The following is a 25,709-nucleotide window of genomic DNA, read 5'->3' as shown; positions in this document are numbered from 1 at the left end:
CTCCCTTTTTTCTCAGAATTACGTGATATAAACTCAAAATTGTGATAAATAAGAGTGAATCAGGGTAAGACAAAAACATGTTTTGGAAGAAGGATTGATGATGTATAGAGTAAAGCAGGGATGACGTCAAAACATGGAAAACTAGTTCGCCACTGGTTCCCTCGAGATTTTCAATGGGGTTTTATAATATGGTCTTTTTTTAATTTGTGAGTAAAATAAAGTCTGTGGTAAACATAACTTGACGTCACCCCAAACGTATCTACTTATTGGAAACATACATTTTCTGCATGGGTTTTCTGTAAAATCTGCGTTTTCTGTATTGGTGTGTGTAATATACGTTGTAGAACAAAACGTCAATGAATCGTCATGTGTTTACCACACTTAATTTTGAAAAAAAGAGAAAAGAAATAATATATCTTTAATCAAAAGTGACTTTTACATTGTTACAGAAATACTGGTTTCAAATAAATGCTGGTTTTTTAACTTGTTGAATGTGCTTTAGAAGCAAATTAGCAGGAATAATAAAGGAATAATTTGCAAAGAATTGAAACATATTTCCACAGTGAGGGGAAAAACTCATCACACCAGGAAATGACCAAGAAATTCAAGTCAATTCCCCTCTAAATGTGCACTATGCAAAGAGCAAGAGATAATGGGAATTAAGCAGTGGTGAAATTAGTGCATTTGAATTAACACATCAGTTCAGTGTTCTTCCCCCAGGCCATGTGGATATTTGTAATGAGAGTTTAAAAGGCCCACTGTGAGTTGTATTTTGTATGCCCTGCAAGCAAAATGTTGAGATTAGCACTACCTAAATCACAGCCAGAAGAACGCTGTTAGTGTTTCTCTGATTCACGATTTTTAGCTTGTTAATAATACATGGAAATTATGGTTTACGGCCAAAAAGCATGATCTCTTTTGTGGAGTAATTAAACCGGACAGGCGAACACTCTCACAAATAAAACCCCCTGTGTCCATATTCACAGTGCAAATGTTTAGTCTCTAATTCATATTATTTTTATTCTTTTAATCCTTTTTATTTGTGCCTATAGGACTCATTAGAGCTGAATATCATGGGATTTTAAGACAAAATGTGTGGTAAACAGTGTCATACCCATAAATAATCACTTCAGTTGAGATATGCATTATGTTTTGTTGAGATATGCTTTTATGTTCTGTTATTTTCCATTCAAGTCCACTGGGAAACTGCAGATAAATTTCAATGAGACGCATTTCCACTGAATCCGCATTCTTGCAATAAGGCTTCTTCAAGAATACACTGCAAAATTAATTACCATTATTTCATTTATATTTAATTACCTTATTATTTCCAAAGAAAACATCTTGAGCTTGAAATTGAGCCCAAAAGGGAGGGAAACTTCATAAATTAGCAAGATAATGAGCAACCCAATCTGGGGCTTGGTACGTGATTAGCGCCGCTGTTCTTTATTCAATACCTCGTGTGCTTTAGCACCCACACATTCTCACACTCACCTTCGTGAAGTTATGAGGCCATTATTGCAGCCCGAGCTCATTTTTTTCTCATTATGAGAGGATGAAGGGATTAGACAGAGGTTGTTTGAGGTGTGAATGGTATAAGGAGGCAAAGCAGAGCGAGTGTGTTTGCTACTGTTAACATTGGACAATTTGAGCCCGTCGCATTTATACGGCGCGAGTGGGCCGCTTTGATCAGTGTGGCAGTCCTGAAAACAGATTGCTCTTTCCATGAAGACAGGTATTCAACAGGGTTCAGTGGCTGTGTATTTTTAGAAGAAGAGTAGATAATACTTATGTGCTTGAATGCATCCAGAACAGCATAACCGAGAGCGGTTAATTTGGTTCTACCGGTTCAAGCTCTCATCTCCTGGTTATTCATGCATGTGGGCAGACAATCTCGTCGTGTAATTGTGTTTGTCTGAAACACTTCTTCGCGACATTTACGGCAAAATTACTCAGGCCACAAGGCTGTCTGTCTAGGTCTGTCATGCCGATGCCTATAGCATCGGTGCTGGTGCTGCAAAACAGCCAGGTCAGAATGTTTCAGCCTCTTCTGGAGACGAGATGAGCTCTGTTGTGAAGACTGGAGGATGGAGAGAGGAAGAGATTAGAAAGAGGACAGGGAATCGCTCACACACTGATCACACACTGATCAACAAGATAGACGTGACTATTTCTGCTGCACCTATTACAGACAGACGCAATCTCTCTAGACAGAGATTTATAAGACCCCAGAAGCTTGGTGAACTTCATCATGGTGAGCTCCATAAGAAATGGTTTACAGAGACCAGTGTGTGAAAGGACCTGACTGTTCTGCACAGACCTGAACCCCGCCAAACACCTTTGAGATGAATTTGAAGCACTTGACCTCACTTATGCTCCTGTCTGAAAGGGAGCAAATCCACACAGCCTTGATCTAGTGGAAAGCTTAGCTAGAAGAGTGGAAGCTGTTAAAGCAGTAAAGGGAGGATTGAATCTCTATTAACGCTCATGGTTTTGAAATTAAAATGTTCAACAAGCACACAAGTGTCATTTGCTTCAAACCTGAGGGGGCACTTGCTTTGGAGCAAGTGGATTTCAAATTGTAACTTTAAATATAATACAAATTATTCACATTTTTATAATTAAGTTGCACAACTACTGTAGGGAAAGGAAAAAAAAAAGTATATGCTGCAGCAGAAATCATGCATCCACAGACTGTTAGGCCAGTCGACTCACGCCTTGTGCATATCTTTAAAACATCCTCATCCACCCACTCTCTTTTTTTTTTAGTGGAGGACAACAAGGGTGATGTAGGGTGCTCACTAGCTGTCAATTTGGTTGGATTTATAAAAATGTAACTTTTAAAATTTAGTTTGAAAGTTTTGTAAACTGTGTACACTAGGCTACTGTTCAAAAGTTTGGGGTCAGTGGGATTTTTTTTAAAAGAAATGAATGTTTTTTTTTATTTAATTTCTTTTAAGGATGCATTAAAAGTGAGCGTAAAGATTTCTGTTTTAAACAAAATGCTGTTCTTTTGAACAGTAGTGTGTGTATATATAATATATACATTATACATTTTAAACCTAAAAATATATTTGATGAATATTAATTAAAATATTAATTCAGAATATTAAAAGAAATAAATATTTTACAATATATAAATATATATTCTTTTTTGTGAATATTATTCAAAATATGAATATGATCTACAAATCTATAGACTATAGCTATAGTCAGGGTAGATTACATAATATTTTGTTGAAAAGAAAGAAAGATATATTTGTGTTTTTAAATAATTATTTATATATTTTTATTTAAACTAGGCATCCTAACTTCATCCAAGCAAAACAGCAGTTTTACCCCTAAAAAAAAAAAAAAAAAAAAAACCTTGTGCATATGGGTATGCTGTTCATATACAATACTGTAACTTTCTCGCTCTCACTCTATCAACAGCCATGACTCTCAGACGTGTTTCTTATGCTTAAGTTTGGCGTAAAATTGCTAGTGTAAAATCACTGCTGAATCAAGTGCACAAACAGAGCACCCACAATTCTTTTTTTCTTCTTTTGGACGACCAGCATATCTTAAGGTCCTTTAGGAGAGTCAGAATATGATTTCATGCCCCAGATCGGTTCCAGTGTCTGAAGCTTCAGCCCCCTCTGAATGTGACAGCCCGCTGACGGCCTTTGAGGAAACGCATACTGATGTGGATAGATTCTCTCTCTCTTCCCTTCTCCTTCTCCTCCCTCTCTCTTCTTCAGTCCCTTCTCTCTTTACCCCTTTCATGTCATTCTTATTCATCTAAAAACAACACCAGCTCTCCCCTTTTGTAGTTGCACGGCATTTTAATAAAACATTGGCAGTTTTATACAGGCCTCCCTTGGCAGGTTGTTTTTCACTCTGCGCTTGGATAGTGGTGCTCGGAGGCATGTGTAGTTTTATAAACCACCAGCTTTCATTTGTCTTCAGTGGCTCGTGCTTTCAGTCCCGCTATTGATATTTGCTTCACCCATGTGTAAAATACACGTGTTGTAAAAATCCCATTGTGAAAAAAAAAACTACCCGCCATTTGAAAGGGCATTGTTTCGGAAAAATGAATCTACGACAGAGATAATAAATGGAACATGTGCTCATTCACAGTTTTTGCATAATTTCAGCAGTGATATATAACCATGCCCATCGGCCACTGGAATCAAAAAACAAACTGTATCACACGTGAGTTGCTTACAGAGATATGGCAAAAATGCATTAGCTGCTAGTCAGCGCAAATATTTTATTCTTTAGTGGTCAGGGTCAGTTGCTCTGCCTCGGCACTGAACTACACTCAGGGCAGAGGTGAAGAGATGCCTGAGCAGAATCTCGGATTTGTTTACTGAGAGCAAAATATTTGTTCAGAGCACCTTTCAATGCCATCCTTCTTTTTATTTTTGTTTAAAACACAGTGCTGTGCATTTAAAGGGGGTGTGCGCTGATGGGGCGTCTCTCTCTCTCTGTTTGCCCTTCATGTGAAATCTCTCATTGTGAATCAGCTTCATCTCAAAGCTCTGAACAGCATGACTCCATCAGACTGACATCATGCCAGCAGCAGCAGAGAGATTGAACATTTAAAAGTTTTTTTTTTTCTTTTTCCAAAAGAAAAAGTGCAGGCATTTTAGGGAAGTGTGTATTGTTTTTACACGAGAGTCTGTGAAAAGCTTTCCCAGATTTACATGATGGAACAGTGTTGTTAAATGGAAGAAAGCCTGTTTTCACCTCAGACTATTAAAGAAAAAAAGAGTTAATTGCAACAGTGCATATCATAATTGTGGCTTTATTTATGTTTATGTTATTTAATATTATAGTCAGATACATATACTTTATTTTGATGGTGTTTTTTGAACATTCTGACTTTGCAGCAACACGTCAACTAATTCTCAATTGAGTATTAGTAGACTGTCCCTCTGGTGCTCTTCGGTCATTTCTAAGTTTTGAATTTCTAAAAATCACAGCTTCATCGGAATGGTACGAAACTTGGTGACTTTTATGGCATTTGGAATGTGAACACAAAAAAAATTGTGTTCGTAAAAAAATTGTCACACTTGTGCTCTTCGGTCAAAAATGACCGACCATAGGAAATGAATGGGAAATCGACAAAAACACAAAAATGCTCTACAAATCGGCCACGATGCAGAAAAAAAGTGCTCAGCAATGAAGGGGTGAAACTCTGAAAAATAGTGAAAAACAGACTCACCCACTCACACACACACACATACACAATTATAAACACAGATGAACTGGTAGGGCTATTACCATACAGTATAATTGAGTCAGAAGACTGAAATAAGAGGTTGAAATGAGATCAGATCCAGATGGATTAAGCTGTGATAAAGCATTCCTGTTTATTTTTGTACATTTTTTAATGAATTTTAATGTTACGTGTAATAAAATGCTTTCTCTGTATTCAGGTTTGACTGTAGCAATAATAATGCAAAAACGTTTATTTATTTTTTATAAACCTTGACAAAAAGTATTATTTGAGAATTTCTAAAAAATCCACATCTTAAAAGTAAGTAATTTTGTACAAAAATTACTAGAGAATTCACAAGCCTCTCCATAGAGATCTTTACAGGCATTTAGTGGTAACACCTTGAAATTACATGTTTTATTTTACTTTCTCTCAACAGATGGCGCTAATCTGACTTCAAAAAATGGATTTAAAAGGCCTAGTCTCTATATTAATCTGAAATATTGCATTAATTATAATAATAGAAACTTCAAAAGAAAGAAATCTTTTCTACCATTATAAATGTCTTAACTGTTACTTTTAAACAAATGAATGCATCCTGCTCCCTGAAGCATTGATTTATTTCAAAGTTTTCAATTTAAAGTTTTGAACAGTAGTATGTTCCCAGTTCCCAGCCTTGACTTTATATCTCACAATGTATATATTTTAACTGTGACTTTAGTTTTTTTATCACACAGTATGACTTTATTTTTTATTTTAAACTTTAGCTCACAATCATTTAGGTAAAACTCTCAACACAAACACAAAGATTACTATAAAAGTGGTTGTTAAAGCGGTTCCACAAATGGGTCACAAATCTGTTCTGATCGGGTCACAGACAGCAAGAAAAAAGCAATGCTAAATGAAAATAAAATAAAATGCAACTAACCATCTAATCATGCATAGATTCCATAATTGCTGAGCGTACAATAAAACTCGATTATATTTTAGCGTCAATTAATCTGTTACTATAGGTAAAAAGAGGCCGCATGCATTCCCTCATCCTCAAAAACAAGGTAAAAGAAAATATGATGCGGAGCACATTAAATATGGGTTGGACTATGTTAAATATGTTATATACATGGATGGAGCTGATTTGTACAGTACTGGCTAATTTTTCAATCACTCGATTTTAACAACTTTTAGGTTTCTGAGAAAACACTTTGGGCTCTCTGTTGGGTTGCTAATTGATATCCAATGTAAACTCCTGAACCACAACTAGCTACCACTGCACTATAATGGAAAAATAGCTATTATATTAATTAAGCCATTTTAAAATAAATTAAAAAGAAAATAATTTAGTATACCCCCCTTTAACTTTTATAAGAGTTAATTACCCTTTGCCAAGATACACAATGACTTGACAGGAATCCATTTGAGTGCGTTTGAAGTTGTACGGGTATATTGTATTTTCCAAAGAAACGCCAGAGAACACTAAAAGTAATTATGAGACGAGTTTCTTGAAAAATACCAGCCAACTGAAGGCAATCTAAAGAATTGAATGTACCTCTGAGTACTGAGCAGAGAGACAGCCATCATTAAAATGGTTTGGACATGAGGAACAACTACGAATCGGTCCAGAACTGGCTGTTCTCCAGTACGGAGTGTGTGTCTGGGTGAGAGGAGCAACAGAAGCAGAGGTCATTAAGAGAAACACTAACACAGCAGCACTAACAGAGTTACAGTCCTCTGCGAGACGTGTGTGAGACAACAATAGCGAGCACAGTTCAGAAATCTGCCTGGTGCAGATGGGTGGCAACCAAAACAACATTGCTGAGTGGGAAAAAACACACATCACATCTCAGCAGGAGTTTTGCCGAAAGGCGTGTGGGAGAGACTCAGAATTTGGAAGAGAATTCTGTAGTTAGACCGTAGTTAGTTAGATTCCAACTTTCATGCCCTAATACAAAGTGCTATATTGGAACAAACCAAACACAGCACATCACAATGAGCACAACATCCCTACTGTGAAGCAGCATCACGCTTGAGGCACGGGTCTTTGCGGCACCTACCGGAAAACTCATAAAAAGCGAAAGGAAAATGGATAGGGAACTAAATCGAAAGCAAGTAGAGGAATCCTGATGGTGCAGCAAGGAGATCTGGGACGTGGAAGATGATTCATCTTCCTACAGGAAAACACAAAACCTACAACAAAAGTCTACGGAGTGACTTAAAACCGAAGTGTGTAATGTCCTGGAGCCGCTCAGCAGAGCATCTGTAGAATGACTTGAACATTTGAATAATTTTCAAATAAATTTATGGAACAAGGTATTTGCAGTTAAATCTGTTTATTGTTGCTGCAAAAATTCACATACTTGCATAAGACAAAAATACTGACTATCCAGCCTGGTCTCATTGTTAATATGCAGGTATCAATATACGTAGCATTTTTTTTTTGGATAGATGCTTAAAAGTACAATATGGATGTACTGTACTGACATTTTAAAAGTAAACATTATTACGTACAGCTAAAGAAACATAAAATAATTACAAATCTTTTATATCACAAAGTATAATTGCCCTTTTATAATTTTAGATTTTAGATCCAGACCTTTCTGGCCGTGTAAAATAGTTTTGCACGAGGTACAGAGTAGAATTTAAGTTATTAATTGCTGTGAATCTTATCCCGATCCATTCTTTGAGGCGCTCATTTGTCATTCAAACGCACATCAACCGAGACACGGCATGTCGTAATCTGTGAAGAAGCAGGTGAGAGCCACCAAATCCACTTGAAGGCAAGCCTGCAACCTTAGCAGAAAAAAGTGTAATGCAAGCTATCCGGTGCGCAGGGAAGGAGACAAGGGGCCATTTTTTAAAATGGATGTCAATGGCGGAGAGGATTCACTACGCTGAATAAACCGCTTTTGTGAGGAAACAGCTTTTCATTTAATGAATCAACAGCCCATTGGCTTATCTTCACCATATTTGGATTGATCTATTTTAGAGTTTTCACCAGAAAAAAAATGCTGTTTTTATAAGAGAAATCACAGACAATTGTGTGACAGGTATGATTCAGTTTACGGCACTTCTCATTCATTAATGGTATCCGCAAAGACTCACTGTCACGGAATTTAATGACGTCAAGGCTGTAATGTGATTGGTTATCAAGGCACACGTGATCCAAGAGTTAATGTTTACCACCATTACTCTTTCTCCAATGATAAAGCCACGAACCCTCGTATCTCCCAATAATAAGACCATCTCTGGAGCGTTTGATATCACTGCCATAAAACATGAGGTAAAACTTCCTGGGGCGGCAATTTTTTAAATTGTAATTCGACGTTTGCAGTCTCTGCTGAGAATGGAGATGAAGATAGCCGAATATTGAATTTTGGTCGGTTCCTTGCAAACTAAAGTGAATTACAGTGCACAAATAAAATGTATTACTTTTGTGAATTTATGTTGTGTATTTGGTGTATTTTATGGTTCTTTTGTCAGTCATGGCATAGGTTCTAAAAAGTTTTTGGTTACGCCCCACTTTTAACCTTTAAAAAATCTAGCAAAAATTCTTTAAAAAAGCTTAAAAATTCAGCTTTGCCATCACAGGAAAATATTACATTTTAAAATAGTTTTAAAACAACAGTTATTTTAAATTCAATATTACAGATTCTACAGTATAGGCTACGTTAAATTTTTTTTTTTTTTATCTAACTTTTGAACGGTAGTGAAGATACTGATTAAAAAAAGATGTTTTACAGTATATGTTTTCCTTCACTGGGTAATAATTCTGCTCTATAGCTAGATGTTTTTCTGCAGCAGTGAAAATACATTGCTAGGGATGCGTTTCATGTGCACTGGAATAGATAACCTCTGTTTGTTGCCTCAGAGTTCATTCTTTGCCTCGGTGGAAGCAGCTTGGCTGTAAGAAACAGGATTTTTTTCCCCGTCAGTGACAAATTTGTTTTGAGGGTTGCGAGGATAAAGCTATTCATCAGTGAACGGTACTCACCAATTTCAACTTTTTCCTGAAGAATGACAGCATTCTGTGATGTAACACCCAAAGGAATAAACACCCCTGGCCAGTGTGTAATAGCAGTGGAGGTTGTGATTTTTGTGCGTGTCTCTCTCATCAACCGCTGTTGACAGCACTGTCAGAGTGTAGGGCTAAAACCTGTCTTCTGACAAGGTCACCTTAATGAAACCTTCTGGTTTTGGGCTTTAAAACATTCTTGTTTCCTGGCTGTTTCCTTCTTGTTTCCTTTCTGATTTAAATAGACCTGGGGACAGTTGCATAAACATACTAGTATGACCAACTATCGATTAGTCAAGGGGCAATCAGTCTTACTTTTTGGTATCAAATTAGACAATCTACGTTATGTAACTGACTATTAAGAGTCTTAAAGAAAAAAAATGTGATGACTAACTTGTAAGACTTGTCTTATCAGCCTGTATGGGCTGAATAATAATAATAAAGTAATGACAGAAAATAACTTGCATGCTTAATGTTACTACTCTGTGGGTGATGGGTTGGATAGACGACTTTATAAAGAAAAATCATTAAGATCATTAAGGAATATACAAACAAATAAAGCCCCTTATTGCCTCATAAACTGTTTTTAAACAGCATTTTTTTTTACATTGAAAAAGTAAAATTTGAATGGAGTCTAGTAGGTTAAGCAAGCTAAATGAACTGCAAAAAAAGCATCAAAAACTACATCCACTGTCTTTCACACCACTGCTTCTGTTACTGGATGGGTTTCTTTTGCAATTTTGTCTTGCTCAACAAGACAATGGTGGGCGGAATTAGTGTAAATTGACAGACCATTTGCACTTAGTGTCAATAGATATTACAAAAACAATTACTTAATGTCTTCGGACAGGTTTACAGACTTACTGAGTAATAATTGAAATAATAGGCTAATTAATATGTTCGTCAGGAGTTGATTCGATATGCAAACACTCCTTAAAAGTGAAATGATTTCTGTAAATCCAGTGATCACATTCTTTGTGGCCTCTCAATTATTCATGTAATTAGTCACCTGACTAGTGGCTAGTTTGTGTGCAATTTCACAAAATTAGAAAACTTTCTGAATGTATATAAGCGATATGCTTGTTTAAAAAGGAATATTTAAAACATGAAAAAGAAGTGAATGGTATGAATGGTTTACTGCCAGTGTGAATAATATGTAATCAATAAAAAACTAACTGTAGTCTGATTATGAGTATTTTAAAATGTAATATAATCTAATTACAAGTACTTCATTTTTGGAATCTGATTACGCAATCCAGATTACATGTAATCAGTGCCTACCCAGAACTGCAGTTAGTCCAGCCCCAAACTCACACCATTGGTCAAGCCAAAGGTTGCCATGTCGAATCATTCAAACATAGTGCCACAGAGTCACAGTGTTTACACTCTTGTAAGAAAGATGATTCAATCATAGATTATAAATTACACACCTGTAATGGTCTACTAAAAGGAATAGATCTGCTTTCAGTGTGCAGCTTTTCTGTGTCCTCACCAAGACTAGCTCCTCTTTTCGTGAACCCGTTTCCCTTCTAGTTGTTTTGCAGTGCATGTGACTGAAATGTTTCCTGTCCAGGCTCATGTGTTCATAGGCAGAGGCCCATTGTGCCTGCTCATCTGTCACTGTTTGTTTGTCCTCTGAAAGTGTGTTTGTTTGCTGTTGAGAGGTTGTGATATAACCTGCCTGTCAGGGAAAACCCTCACACAGATGGTTGCGGATGAATGGAACAATTGAGGCCAAATGCACACACTACGCCATCTCCAGACAGACAGACATGACACACACACACACACACACACTCCAGCTGGCTAATTAGACAGCAGAAGAGTCAAAGTTATAGCCCGTGTGTAATACGCTGTCTATTTTTCTCTCTCTGCACCCCGGCTGCTACAGGAAAATGAGCCTAAATTGGTCCCCGATGACCTGGTCTCATATCCATTAAACTGAATAAGTGCCTGAAATAGCCCTTGTAGTAAGCAGTATGATGCAGGATTCCCTACCACAGCAGCTATCAATGCATCCGCTAGATCAGTCAGCGGTGTAGCCCACACTCCCTCAGGGTGACCTTATGCTATGTCTTTTAAAAAATATGAAACTCAGCACCATCGATACTCTGTAGGCTTTCTAAGTTTGCTCAGTCATTAACATTTAACGGAATTATACGCAAGACTTTTAAATTGAATATTCGGGATGTTTTTGAATTGTTCCTGCAGAGGTTAGTGAACATTACAGCAGCAAAGTGCTAGACTGCTTTTGGCTTCTTCCGTTTAAATGGATACCGGATCTAATTTCAGATATAAATTTGATGAAAAACTAGAAAAGAGATCCAAAAATACTAAAAATGGTATACAGTTAAAAAAAAAAAGAAATTGGAGAATGGTAAGTATTGTAGTCTGGTTGACAATAGAGCCCAAAAGTCTGAGCCAAAGGGAATCTAATTCAAAACTGGTAATAAACTATTTTAGGACAAATAAACATGATAGGTTGCACAATTAATCAAAATAAAACTGAAATCACGATTTGGCTTAGTGCTATTATTAAATCGCAAAGGCTGTGATTTCATTAAATATATGCATGGCGTCTTTCAGAGTGAAGAATGGCAGCGTGTTCTTTTACATGCGAAGACATCATGATCTCAGAGTGGCTCAGTTCACAGTAAATGCTGAGTTTGGGTCACTTTCAAGCAATGCAACATTAACTATCTTCCCAAAATTGTAATGAGAAGAGCTTATAGTTTTTTTTATTTTCTTGAAAATGAATTTAAAAAACATGAATATTATTGTAGTGCAGCCCTATGTTATGACATAAAATGAATAAGGCATATTTGATTAGGGACCTAGAAGTAATGCATAATCTTAAATAAGTAAACACGCGACTCTTTGTGCAGACAGTCAGTTATTCTTCCACTGAAGCTTAAGATGCTCTTTGGAGTCATTCTCAAATCATCCCAAAGCAAAAGACGAACAAAACAAGTACTATGACAAATTCATGTCATTTTTCAATTCAACTTTCCACTTGAACTGAATGAAAAAGTGCATTTTCACTAGTGGTCTCAGACTTTTGGACCCCAGTGTACTGTGTATATGTACACACCCACCCACCCACACACACACACATATACAAGGTCCGTTTAATGAAAGCTGCTTGACAGTGCTTTACCAGAGCTTTTAAAGTCCTCTGACCCTCTGTTTGATATGTTGAGCAGGAAGGAGCCACACGGAGGCCTATACGAGATAACGTTAAGCCCCTGAGGTTCAGCAATCAATTTCTAGTGAGTCGCACGAAGTGACAGAATACTAAAAGCAATCACGTCCCTGCATGGATCTGAGCTGTCCACGGTCACCTGCTTAAATATTCAGAAGAGCTTGAAAATATTCTGATGTGCTGTTAACAGTCGACAGCCAGCGCTCTGTTCCTGTCTTTCTTTCTCTGTCTTTCCCCTCCTGCTTTGACTAACTTCAATCTAGAGGTAATGAGAGCCTAAGAAGCTGGAGACAGAGAAGCTATTTACATTTTTATTGATTTTTGAAAGTGCATTTAACTTTTTTTTTTTTTTCTTTCCTCCACTCTTTTCTAATCCCCAAACGAGAGTCCCACTGCTCTGTTTACGCTCATTGAGGAGTCGAGATATTTTAGTCAGGGGCTCCAGCATTTTTTCCTTCTCTTGATAGATCAAAGAGGAAACTGGGTCTGTCTTGTGTAATTAAGACTAGGCATTACAGAAAGCAAACCCCTATGAATTCTGACTGAAGCACCACTGGGGAATGGAGTATTTTTCATAATTATAGAAGCACAAACAAGGCCTACTCAACAATCCACAACAGTTCTCAGTAGTGTAGCTTTATTGTTTCCTGATTTCCACAATGCTATTTGCCTGTTTAACTCATTGAAGCCAAACCTTTAGTTATTGCCATGACTGGAACTTTTGTTAGCAGCAGGTCAGGTATAACTAATGGCATTTTTGACCCATCTGAAGACTAGACTGGAAACGACTTTTTTTTTTTTTTATAGTGAGGATGGTTAATTTTCAAATTCGCAATTTTGTATAATTACGTAGCGTAATATGAAAGACCGTGCTTTATTTTGAAGACGCGCAGTGGGGTAACGTTAGCCATTACAATATCAGCTTGCTAGTTTGCTAGAGCTAAAAATAAAATATTAGTTCACTTTACTAGCCAAAAATAAAAATTATCATGACTCACCACCACAATGTTGTTCCCAAACCACGTCACGTGACTTCCTTTCTTCTATTAAACACCAACGGAAAAACTTCCATGATGTTCACGGTTTTCCATGCAATAAAAACAACGCAAAGCACCATAAAAGTGATCTATATTAATATTGGGCTATATTCCAGCTCATCTGAAGACATACGATATACTTTGTGCAACTTGTTGATGTTATTTTCTGCTCCCGGATCTTTGCGAGTGAATTTTGCAACCGAATCAGTGAATTAATCATTTAGACTGGCTTTGTGAACTGATTCAACTGAATCAACTGATTCAATGAACAGAACGGTTCACTCACGAATCAGACAACATTGCTTGCTTGTCTCGTGAATGTATACTACGGGGAAATAAACATTCAGTGAATAGTTACTTAAATTTCAGTCTGTTCCACACATAGGCATTTTGTATGGTTTGATTTCATAAGACTTGGAGTAGGCTATGATGCACAAGTCATATGAACTAGGCTACTTTCTTGATAACTCAAAAAGAGAGCAGGACAATAATACAATAAAAAAAATCACTTTGTTTTTCCACGGATGAATGAAGGCAAATGGGTTTGGAACAAAATGAGAGTGAGTGAGTTTAATAATAATTACAGAATTTTCCATTTTAGATTAATTATATATAGGGCTTCCTTAATATTTGGCCTCTGTGGGTGTTGTGTGGCTACTGATATAAACAGTAGGCTTACTTGAACTGATGTGGTCTTGTCAGAAAAAGTTATTTGATTCACCTGGTTCACACGAATCTTTCTCTGAGTCATTACTTTGCTATTTACTGAATATCTTTGTGAATTCAAGGTTACCTGAATAGATTGTTATTTTAACAGATCACTACAGAATAGTGCTCAGTATTCAGAGAAGACTATGTCCAATGAACTGAAGATTTTAAATCTTTATCTGAGATTTCTATCTCTAAAGGCTGGATTTGTTTGGTATGATATCATTTTAAGTAAAGGAACTAACAGGTCGTCGTCCTAAAAGGACTTTGCTTCATTCCAGATCACTCACTGTTAAAGTACTCTTATACAAATTGCAGCAGCCACCAAGACCCTTGAACCTACAGAAGCAATTTCTCTTCTCTCAGCAGAGTCAGCAAAGCTTTATTGGCATGACTGTTGAGCGTACTGCTTAAAAATAGACAAAGCAGACAATAAATAAGGTGAAATAAAGAAATTCAGAAAATAAAAGAAAGGTACATTTAATTACTAAAAAATAAAGAGAATGTTATGTGAATCAAGAAATATAGGCATTGAATGGAAAATTAAAAAAGGGACAAGGAAAAAATAAAGTAAATAAAGCAATATTAGATTTGAACAGGAACATGAAAGGGAAAATAAACTGACTGGGAGTAAAAAGGAATGGGACAAGGAGTAAATAAAAACAAAAGAATGAAATTAAGTTAATATAGGATAGATATAAAGGGAAAATAAATAAATAAATAAATAAATAAATAAATAAAAAGGAATTATGTTATGTGAATAAGGAAATGAAGTGGAAAATTAAAAAGGGACAAGGAAAAATAAAAAAAGGAATATTTTTATGGGAGCATAAAATAGGAAAAATAAAATAAAGGGACACGGGAAAAATAACAATAAAAAGTAAAGAAAGTTAATATAGGAAAAATATAGGGTGAAAAAGAAATATAGGGAAAAAATTTATTAAAATAAAATATATAATTTAGATCTAAAATGTACCTGTAAAAAAAAAATTCATCTCTCATATATATCTCCCTCTTTCTCTTTTCCTCTGCTTCTAAAGCAGTGCCTCATCCTCCCTTAGGCAACCCAGTCTAAATTGAAATGCATGATGAATTATGTGTCAGTTTAAGGGGACCATGAAAGATGACATGCATGAGATAATGATTGTAAATGTAGATCCACGTGGCGAGTCAGGAGTTTTTGTTTGTTTACTAATGGCTTTGTCTTCCGACAGAAGGAGGGACATGCGAGGTGATTGCGGCCCACAGGTGCTGTAACAAAAACAAGATAGAAGAGAGATCTCAGACCGTGAAGTGCTCCTGTTTACCAGGGAAAGTAGCAGGAACCACCAGGAATAAACCCTCCTGTGTTGACGGTAGGTGAAGAGACATGGCATAAGTCACCTTTCATTATTGGTGAGTATAGCTTCCTTTGTTATGTTGATGTAACAGATGCTGACTGTTTTAAACCATCCTAGTGCAGCTGTGCAGTGGATGAACAGGCTTGTACAGTGCAGCTTAAACACACTCTGTCCAGCTGTGTAAAGCTGCAAGGTGCTCCAAAAGACTGTACAGCTTTTTTAAGGTTTGGTATGTTGGAAGAAACTCTGTTCAGGGTCGCTCTTGCAGTGTCCCTGCCCTAGAAAAGCTCAGATCCTCAGGGCTTTTCATTATTAATGCTCTGTCCTTATGACAAACGAGCTGCTGTAAACTAACACTTCTGGGAGAACATCTCACTCGCAACGCACCCAGAGATAATCAAAGCACATTAACTTTGACTGCATCTCGCGGAGGAGCATCCAACCTTTTCCCCAAGTAAAGCTCATTAGGATATTCTTTTCTTAAAGATGACGTCTGTCGTTTTTTTATTATTTAAAAACACTTACATGCCTTAGTTTAAAGGGATAATTCACTCAAAAATAACATTTCTGTTATCATTTACTCATCGTTGTGTCGTTTCAAACCCCTGTGACTTTTTTTCTTCCATGGAAAGATGTTAGGCAAAATGACAGGCTCCATTCACTGTCATTGTATGGAAAAAAGATGAATCGAAAGTGAAAGGTTGGTGACTGAGGCTGCCATTGTTTGAGGCTGATTTCTTTAAATGGCCAGGGCTAAATCAACGTTAGCATCATGATTTAATAAAAAATCTTTTGCAAACATGTCAAGACATTTATATAAATATACATTCTATAAATATTGAATAAATTAATCCAACATGAACACACTCACCGGACACTTTTTTAGGTACCGGGTTGGACTCCCTTTTACTTTCAGAACTGCCTTAATTCTTCATGGCACAGATTCTACAAGGTGCTGGAGACCTTCCTGATTTGGGTCCATATTGACATGATAGCATCATGCAATTTCTGCACATCCATTGTTAACTCCACATCAATGATGTGAATCTCCCGTTCCACCACATCCCAAAGGTGATTTATTGGATTGAGATCTGGTGACTGTGGAGGCCATTTGAGTATAGAGAACTCAGTGTCATGTTCAAGAAACCAGTTTGAGTTGATTTGAGCTTTGTGACGTGTGTTATCTGTGGACATAAAGGGATGGACATGGTTAGTAACAATACTCAGGTAGGCTGTGGAGTTTAAATGATGCTCAATTGGTACTAAAGGGCCCAAAGTGTGGCAATAGAATACTACCAGAACTACTGCTCAATGGATATTTTCTCTTTTTTGGACCATTCTCTAGTGGTTCCCAAACCTGTCCTGAAGGCACCCCAACACTGCACGTTTTCTGTCTCCCTAATCAAACACACCTGATTCAACTCATCAGCTCATTATCACATGGGTTAATGAGCTGATAGAGTTGAATCAGGTGTGTTTGATTAGGGAGACAAAGAAAATGTGCAGTGTTGGGGTGCCTTCAGGACAGGTTTGGGAACCACTAGTGTGTGAAAATCCCAGTAGATCAACAGTTAATGAAATACATTCAAAGGTGCACCTAATAAAGTGACATAAGTGCACATTTACAACATATTTAGCCTAATCTTCATCTGAAAATATAGCGGTTGTGTTTAGGATTCTGTATTAAATATTTTTTGATAAATAGTGTCTGGGTGGGGAAAGACAAACGCATGAAAGTTGACAACACAACAGAATTTTCCCACAAGACAGCAGCATCATTAAAACAATGCAGTTACCTTTTCCATCTTTTCAGGCTGCAATGTTTTGTCTATTCTGTAGAGGACTAGTAAAGTCCAGAGGCAGTCCACAGGCCGTGTGTTTAGAAGTTACTTTTTTTTTTTTTCAGGTATTGGTGCATGTTGTTTCTGTATTGTTATTTTACCAAAATACACAAGGATGGTCTGCACTCTGAAAAAAAAAAACTTTATCTAAAGCAACAGGGGAAAAACACAGAGGTTTGGTCCAAAATCATCTTTAGTTGGAACTTCATGTTGTTGCCGTTTTACCTAAGAGTACAGTTTTTGACAAGAAAGTAATTAAAAGACAATGACAGAAAGATTCTGGAAGCGTCCACCATCAAAATCCCATATTCATTTATTTTGGTCTTGCAGCACTATGAACTGATGTAACTATAATATTTTATATAAATGTGTTGAAATAATTTTTATTTATATTTGGGTCTTGCAGCAGTAACAAGAACTAATGTAACTAATATTTTATATAAATGTTTTGAAATAATATTTATCGAAGTAGAATATTTTAACGGTAATTTTAAATGTTACATTTTGTAGGATACATCTGTTGCATTTTATGGTTACCAGTTAAACTGAGATGACACATTTACTGAGATAGTGGTCATTAAAACTGTTCCATTCATATTGATATTCTAGGATATGAGGCTGAAGGCTATCTCTCTGTCAAAGGAGTACATGACATTAGCCGCGTTTCCATTACAGATTTGCGCAAATGTTTTGCGCTATTATCTAAATATCGATAAAAAACTATTGCGAAATGACGGCGTTTCCATTACCGATGTTATGCAACTAAAACATCCTTTTTTCTCTCGCGATAAGTCATTCCCAAAATCACAGCAACTGACGTTGGTTTATATAATATCACAGCCACCGCATTAGACATTATTATTATTAATGAAAGGAGACGTGGCGTGTTATCCAAGCATTAATGGCAGGGAAAGACCCTTATAATGCGAACGACACATGGAGTTTCTGGGTGTTTCGCCCTCATTTCTGCTCCGAGGTTTTGATTGTGGCATTTCTTTGAGATTTAGAATCCAGTATTCCTATAGTCTAATTATTATTATTTTTTAATGAATTTAATAAAGAACTCTGTCTCGTATTCTGTCCAAACGATCCATAGGCTATTTTGTGTCCATTCGTTTTTCCTTTTTTAAACCCGTAATTGAAAAACGAAAAATGGACGGTTGTTGTCTTTTTAAAACGCAAAGTGGAACACCAAAATTTTAATTTGAACTGGCTACACCAGCTGCTGCGCAAAAAAGTAAATATCGAAGAATTTTCAGATGTTTGTTTATGACTTTTTGCCCCTTTATTAAACATTTAAAATAGTCACAAATTAATATGGAAAACATGTCGATTTTACTGGTTTTCTAAGGCCAAATTAGAACCTGGAATTGATGTTTTTCCCGCAGTGCTGAATGAGAAGAGCCATTAATATTATTAATAAACTATTGTTTTGGCTAAAATCACATCTCCATCTCCGCTGTTAAGCAGATGCGCTTTTAGAGAGAAATGCACCTTTCGAATTACAAAATCAGAAGGTAAGCTTTCGATTCGAATTTGTTCGTTTTAAAGTGGACATTTCAAGCTTTAGCCTATATTTGTTTCAGTTCTCGCGCTCCAGTTTACGGAGATCATGAAAGTGCGTCTGATTGTTTTCTTTTACTTTACACAAGCACAACGTTTTATTTTGTTCTTGTGAGTTTACACAAATAAAAGTAGTTGAGAATAATGTATTATTATTTTCTGTATGACCAGAAATGATAGAGTATTTTTAAGTTGTTTCCACTGTTGATAGGAAAATGCAAGTGTTCGCGACCGCGCCTCCGTGCCATGCAGTGCGCGCTCCACACTCAGCTTTGTTCTTTTTTTGCATAAAAGCGTCCTCTAAATATAGCCTATTAAATGTTAAAATAAAATAATATAAAATAATTGTTAGGCCTATTTGCGTAGCTATACATGGACCTCAAACACACCACGCCTTCTAAGTCAGGTGACTGTAAATGCGCAAAAACTGTTTCCATTGGAGTTTTGCGAAATATTCCTTTTTCGAATTGCCTGAAAAACCACCTCATGAGAGCGTAAAAACTTTTTTGCGATAAACGGGAGTTTTTGCGAAATTGACGTGTTTCCATTGAGCGTATTTTTATTTCGCAATTTCAATTTGCGCAATTTGAAGGGTAATGGAAACGCGGCTATTGAAGGCTACATGTTGTGTATGAGATGTTTTGTTTACTTTATGGAGGATAAGAGACCTAGTAAAGTGAATTTTAATGCAGAGCCCTTGCCTGAGGTTGTTTTCCATTGATTGTATTGCTTTGTAACCAGTTAGATTTGTCTCATCCATGCAATGCTGTGACTGTTGTACAGTACATGTGAGCAAAGTCTATAAAGCTTGAACGGTCATTCACTCTTTTAAAATATCCTTGGAGAAAGTGTTGAGCATAGTCAAATTAAATTTTAAAGGCCTATTCACACAAAGAGACATGCAACTATTGGTTGAGTGCTTTTAGGTTTTGCAATTTTAATGAATGTGACTTAAGTTCAGTGTCGTTATCACGGAAATGGAGTAAGTCACAAACTTTGAGTACTTGTCAGAATATTAATAACATAAAAGTGCCTTATACAAGCTGTATACAATATTTTCAGGTATTAGTAACACTCTCTCCTGAAACGTTTGGTGTTCAATGCAAGGTGACAGCATTACAGTGATGCATTAATCTATCATATTTTAATATAATCATAGTGATGCCAATTAAGATGTTCTCAAGCTCCTGAGCACCTGCTTTCTTAATGGTCCCTACTTGGTCTCCATTTGGTAATTATAATCAATTTTGCAAAGTGGGAAAAATGTATAATTTTACAAGAATGCTTTTTTTCTCAAGGACCTGAAATGACGTCAAACTTTCCATTGTAATGTCAGTAGATTGCCCTTCATTATATACATAGAATATGGACCATATTTTTTTTTTTTTAGAATATTTCCTAAGACTACAAGGTGATTTAAGTGAACAATTCGGCATAGGATTTCATTTCAGAATAATACCTTTCATAAAACGCCACTCTTTGAAATGGCTCTACTCCTACTGACCACAGACATCCACTGAGGCTATTCAAGCACATTAGAGTCAAGTCAATTTTATTTGTATAGCGGCCTTTCACACCATATCATTTCACAGCAGTTTTATAGAAAATTGTACCTTAAAGCCCCAATGAACAAGCCAAAGGCAACTGTGGCAAGAACAAAAAGTGCATAAAATGTTCAAGATGGAGAAACACTTCTTTGAGAGGAACCAGACTCTGCTGGAGGAAGTTATCCTTTATTAATGACAAAACGCATATTACAATAAATATAAATACATATGTGTAACACTGTGTGCTATATAATGTTTATTGATTTTTTTTTTTTATGTATATAATCCTAAGAAAAGGATCTATATGGAACGTATTATGGTTCTGTCAGGTGCTTCATATAGAACATTTTAGGGGTTCAAATGGGATCAATTTATGTGTTTAATATTAATTCATTGTATTTTTTATTATTTCTTAATTTTAATTACATTATTATTATTTATTTATTAAACAGCTCATAAACATACCTTAAATGTATAACCCGTTAAACATGAAAGTATTATGCAATCATTTAGGACATTTCTCCTTATATAAAACTGTATGGCCTAAAAGGGTTCTTTAAAATCAAGTCAAAAACCTAGGGTTCTATATAGAACCATATTTAACTTTTTTCGTATGGGTGTACATTCATTTATCTACCCATCCATCCATCCATCCATCCATCCATTTTTCTTTCTTTGCCAAAACACAAAAAGTTATATATGTTGAAAAATGTTGGTAACCAAACAATTTTGAACACTCTTGACTTCCATTGTGTGGACAAAACATTTCTCAAAATATCTTTTTATGTTCCACAAAAGAAATAAAATCATACAGGTTTGGAACAACACAAGGGTGAGAATGTGATGACAGAATTTTAATTTTTGGATGAAATATTAATTTAATTTAGACCATGCATAAATTGCTTAAAGTCTAAATACTTAAAATCAATCCTGAAACATTTGGAGTGATGCAGTCAGAAAAGCATCCTTAGACATGTAAACATGTACATTTTATTTGTCAGATGGTCAAGGAGCAGTCGAGGATGGAGACTGGATCCTTACCCTGTTTTAAGTCAGATGCGAGTAAGAGTCTAACTCAATTATGATCCTGCTTGCAGCCTCCATAGTGATTGGGAAGTGGTGGTGTGAGATGGAGCCGTGTCTGGAGGGAGAGGAATGCAAGACTCTACCAGATAACTCCGGCTGGATGTGCTACTCCGGAAACAAGATCAAAACCACCAGGGTGAGATTTAGACACCTGAAAGCATTCCTCGTTACTTTACAGTCTACATTACTCAAGCTACTGAACAATTCATGACTCTTAGTGGTGCGGTGTATGATTGCATGATGTGATTCGACTGTGTGTCTGTGTTGTGCTATTGTTTTTTGCTTATTTCACTGAAATATTTGGTTAATAAAGAACAGAACACAGAACAATAAATAAACAACCCTCATACACCTGAATGGTTGCAGGCAAGTGTGTTGGACACTGTACGTATTATAAAAATAGAAGCCCTGCACACTGCTGTAGCTCACAAAAAATCCAATATTTATTAAAATAACAGTGATTCAGTCATGTAACTTGACATGTGAAAACGATGACGTATGCTTAGTCATGACACATATTGTACCCTTAGATATCTATTAGATTAGAAAACTTTATTAATCCCTGTAAGGGGAAACTCATTTGCCACCATTGCAAATTACAAACAGAAGTGTATGTATTACGTGTATGTATTGGCAGTAGCAAGTCCCGTACTTGCTCTACCCCAGCAGCAGCAGCAGATCTATTCCGCAAATACCAAACATACAACATTGTCATACCCATTACCATGTCAATCACTCCGAGAGTTGTCATGACAGAACTTTATTTCTCGGTATATCTTGTGAACTTTTAGTACGTTTTACGCATGCGTGGTAAGGTGCTTTAAGCATTTTCAGATGTTTCAATGGGGATGAGCAACTTTTGGAAAATGCTTGAACGCTAGTGTGGACAAGGAATGTTTTAAAATGAAAACGCCGTTTTCAAATGTATCCAGATTATTTTAGACGTAACCTTACACTTGTTTGTTTTCGTTTTAAAATGCAAAACTTTTGCAGCGGTTACGCCTGGTGTCCACACTACTCTGTAGGTTTCGACCCTTGAAAACTGAGACTTTTGGAAACGCTGCAGGCCCCGTTTTAGTTTGAAAACTCTAGGGTTGCGTTTCAGTGTAGTCAAAACTGAGACTTTTGAAAATGAAGGCGTGGTAGCCCACATTTGTTCCCTAATTGGGTCTTTTGGATCATTACGTATCCTTTCCTAATTTGACAAGCCCCTATCATATAACCATTTGGTACCATTAAAACATTTAGTAACTAAACAGAATTTTATTAAGTTTAGTGAAAAAATTTTACAATGTTTACATGATACAATGACTGGTAGGCTACTGTTTTTATTATTGCTTGACAAACAATTTCAATTCGATTTCATTCTTTTGATTTGATTCCAATCTTGATTCAATATCGATTCATTTGAATAAATATTGTACATTCATTTTTCTCAAGAAAAAAAAAAAAAAAAAAAAAAACTCACCTAATGCTGTAAACATACAGAGAGCCCTGTCAGCTGGTATTATTATTAAAGGTTAAAAATAAGAACTTAAATTAAATATAATGCAAATATAATATAATTAATAATAAATATGTAATACAGTGCAAATATTTAGCAAAATACTCCTCTCTATAGCTAACTAACGTGCTATGGTCTTTAAAATGGCTTTCCTGATCCTGAGGTAAATGTAAACGTTATGTGACATTGTTCTCCAGCTGTTTTATTGACCTTTATTGAAAAACACTGATTGCTCGATTTTAAGTATGAGGCATATACATTTTGGTAAGTTTAACTGGATCTTTCAACATATTGTTGATTCGTGTTTATTTACTATTCACTAGTTGTTGAGTAAGATATGATCGATTCACATATCACTTGAACTGAGGCGCTACAGAATCAGTCATGTCACATTTACAAGTGCCAAAGCGGTTTTTATTGTTTGAATTTCGTAATAAAATTGACAGAATCTGAGAGCTGAGAATTTGCTTCATATCAAAAGTAACCTGCTCTGTCTTGTCTGTCGGTGTCAGTGTCCTCTTTGCGTCGCAATTTTTCTCTGCGTGAGAAAACGCATGTGTGGCATTAGAGCGTGTGAAAAGGGTCAATTGTATGATTCTCATTTGAGATTTGAGAGTTGGCAGCCCTGACAATAACAATGAGATGGAACTGCAAGCTTTGCTGACTTTGTCTTCTTTAGCATCCATTGTGCAGTTAAACTCTGCATTTTATAATACTGCAGCAAGCCTACGTGCGCAAGAGGCAAGCTATTATTAGAGCAAATGGCAACTGTTTACACTTGTACTCACAGTGTGCATGAATGGTCATGTGACATGCGTTTTTGGTCGTGTAGTGTGGATGGAGATCTTTTCTGAAACGCAATGGAAACGCCAGTGCAACTGTCATATGCCAGTAAGAGCTGTGCGGGTAAACCTCACTCCCCTGATCTCGAGAGGCGCCCTAGCGACTGATGCTAGAGGCTATGGTCTTTAGCCTCCTTGTTAGAGCATCCGCCGACCACGCTGGAGACCATGGTGCGAATCCCGCTTGAAGCTTGAGTAGGACCGGTTACATTTGGTGCCATGACCCTGATGCGAGTGAGGTTTAGGGGGGTGAGTGTAACTGTCGTAGGGCAGTAAGAGCTGTGCGAGTAATCCTCACTCCCCTGATCTCAGGAGGCACTCTAGCAATGGATTCTAGAAGCTGCGGCCTTTAGCCTCCTTGTTAGAGCGCCCGCCGACCACGCTGGAGACCACAGTTCAAATTCGCTCAGATCGGATTGAGTAGAACCAGTTACACCAGTATGGACAAGAATCATTTTCATTTTAAAACGCCATGTTAAAACGAAAACGCAATAGTGTGGACAGCCTCAGTATGATTTCCCCCCCTTATTTTCTTTTTCTTTCTCCAGAATACCCACCCATACACATCCTTGTAGCAGATATAGAGTCACTGGAAAGCTCATAACGGAGAAACTTTACAAAGGTTTTTGATTTTATTCCTCCTTTTTGCCTGTTCAACATGGTGATTCAATGAAGACATAAAATGATGAATAGAAAACAAATTATGGACTTCAAAGGTGTGAGAACTATGGTAAATGTGTGAAAAAAATAGTTCCAATCACATTTGGTTGTTATTACAAATAATCTCTGCATGATATGTTGTTGCTAATTATTTGAACATGAAAATCATTCTCAGATTGTTTTCATATTACCCATCCATCTTTTATTTACTTGACTTTTTCAGGGAAATATCCAAGACGACAAGCTGAATTAAGTTTTCCCAACTCGAAACCAACAGATGTGTCTAAATGACTTGACATGGAGCCCTTTTCTCATAAATTCATCGGTCTCTAACACGGACACCAGACTTTCTAAGATAATCTTTGTGGGCGTGGAACTGCTGGTTCTTTCATTGTTTTGTTTGACAATTGTCAAATATTTGTTTCCTCTCAGTGAGTCCTGGATAATTAAACTCGTTTCCCTTTGTGTGGAGTGCACTCAAACCAGCTACATCTTGCCTGAAATAATCTTCAACTGTAAAATTCTTGGATGTTCCTATGTCTCCGGAAGAACATGTTAATTCTCCTACTGTATGTAGTGAAACTGGCTTCCTGTTCATGTGGATTTTCAGAAGGGGATCGTCTTCAAGCAACTTTAATATAAAGACACTTTGTGCATCGACTATGAACAAAATGCAGAGGAGCATGTCTACATGGAATGACTGATCCATCCTATCCGGCCGGAGATGTTCCTCCATTTCTTTCGAACATTATATCAGATTAAGAGTTCTGAATGAATTATGGTGTGATACTAAAACCAAATAAGTCCTTAGCATGATTTTATGGAAGTTGTAAATATAGGTGAAAGAAATGTTTTTCATAAATAAAATGAATTAAAAAAATGGTGAGAATTATGTTACAACTATATTTAATTTGCAATAAACAATAGTTTAAATGTGAAAATAATGGGTGAGAAGGTGCAAAGGAACAGCCATGTTTACGTGCTCTTGTTCACTGTTCTATTGATTGGTTAAAGATGCTATTTTTATTTTTGGGCTTCAGTACTATTTTGACAAATTGAGTCATCAAGGCTTAACTGAAGTGTTCTTAAAATGTACACGTTTAATCAAAAACTAATAGACCATCACTTTGGCTACAGCAATATATAAAAGCTGTGGATTTATTACTG

At 36.4% G+C, this 25,709-nt stretch overlaps 1 protein-coding gene across 1 annotated transcript in view; it reads left to right on the top strand.

Annotated features, from left to right (window-relative positions):
• Positions 1 to 24,504, top strand: part of tafa1a (TAFA chemokine like family member 1a) — a 43,305-nt gene extending 18,801 nt beyond the window's left edge. The window contains exons 2-4 of the mRNA XM_081385777.1: positions 15,374 to 15,514; positions 21,548 to 21,672; positions 24,431 to 24,504. Coding sequence (XP_081241903.1) covers positions 15,374 to 15,514; positions 21,548 to 21,672; positions 24,431 to 24,457 — 293 coding nt within the window. The 3' untranslated portion in view covers positions 24,458 to 24,504. The remainder of the gene's footprint in view (positions 1 to 15,373; positions 15,515 to 21,547; positions 21,673 to 24,430) is intronic.
• Positions 24,505 to 25,709: the final 1,205 nt, after the last annotated feature.

Source organism: Scardinius erythrophthalmus (genome assembly GCF_964197995.2).
Source record: "Scardinius erythrophthalmus genome assembly, chromosome: 15".
NCBI lineage: Eukaryota > Metazoa > Chordata > Actinopteri > Cypriniformes > Leuciscidae > Scardinius > Scardinius erythrophthalmus.
This window is presented reverse-complemented; position numbering and strand designations above follow the sequence as displayed.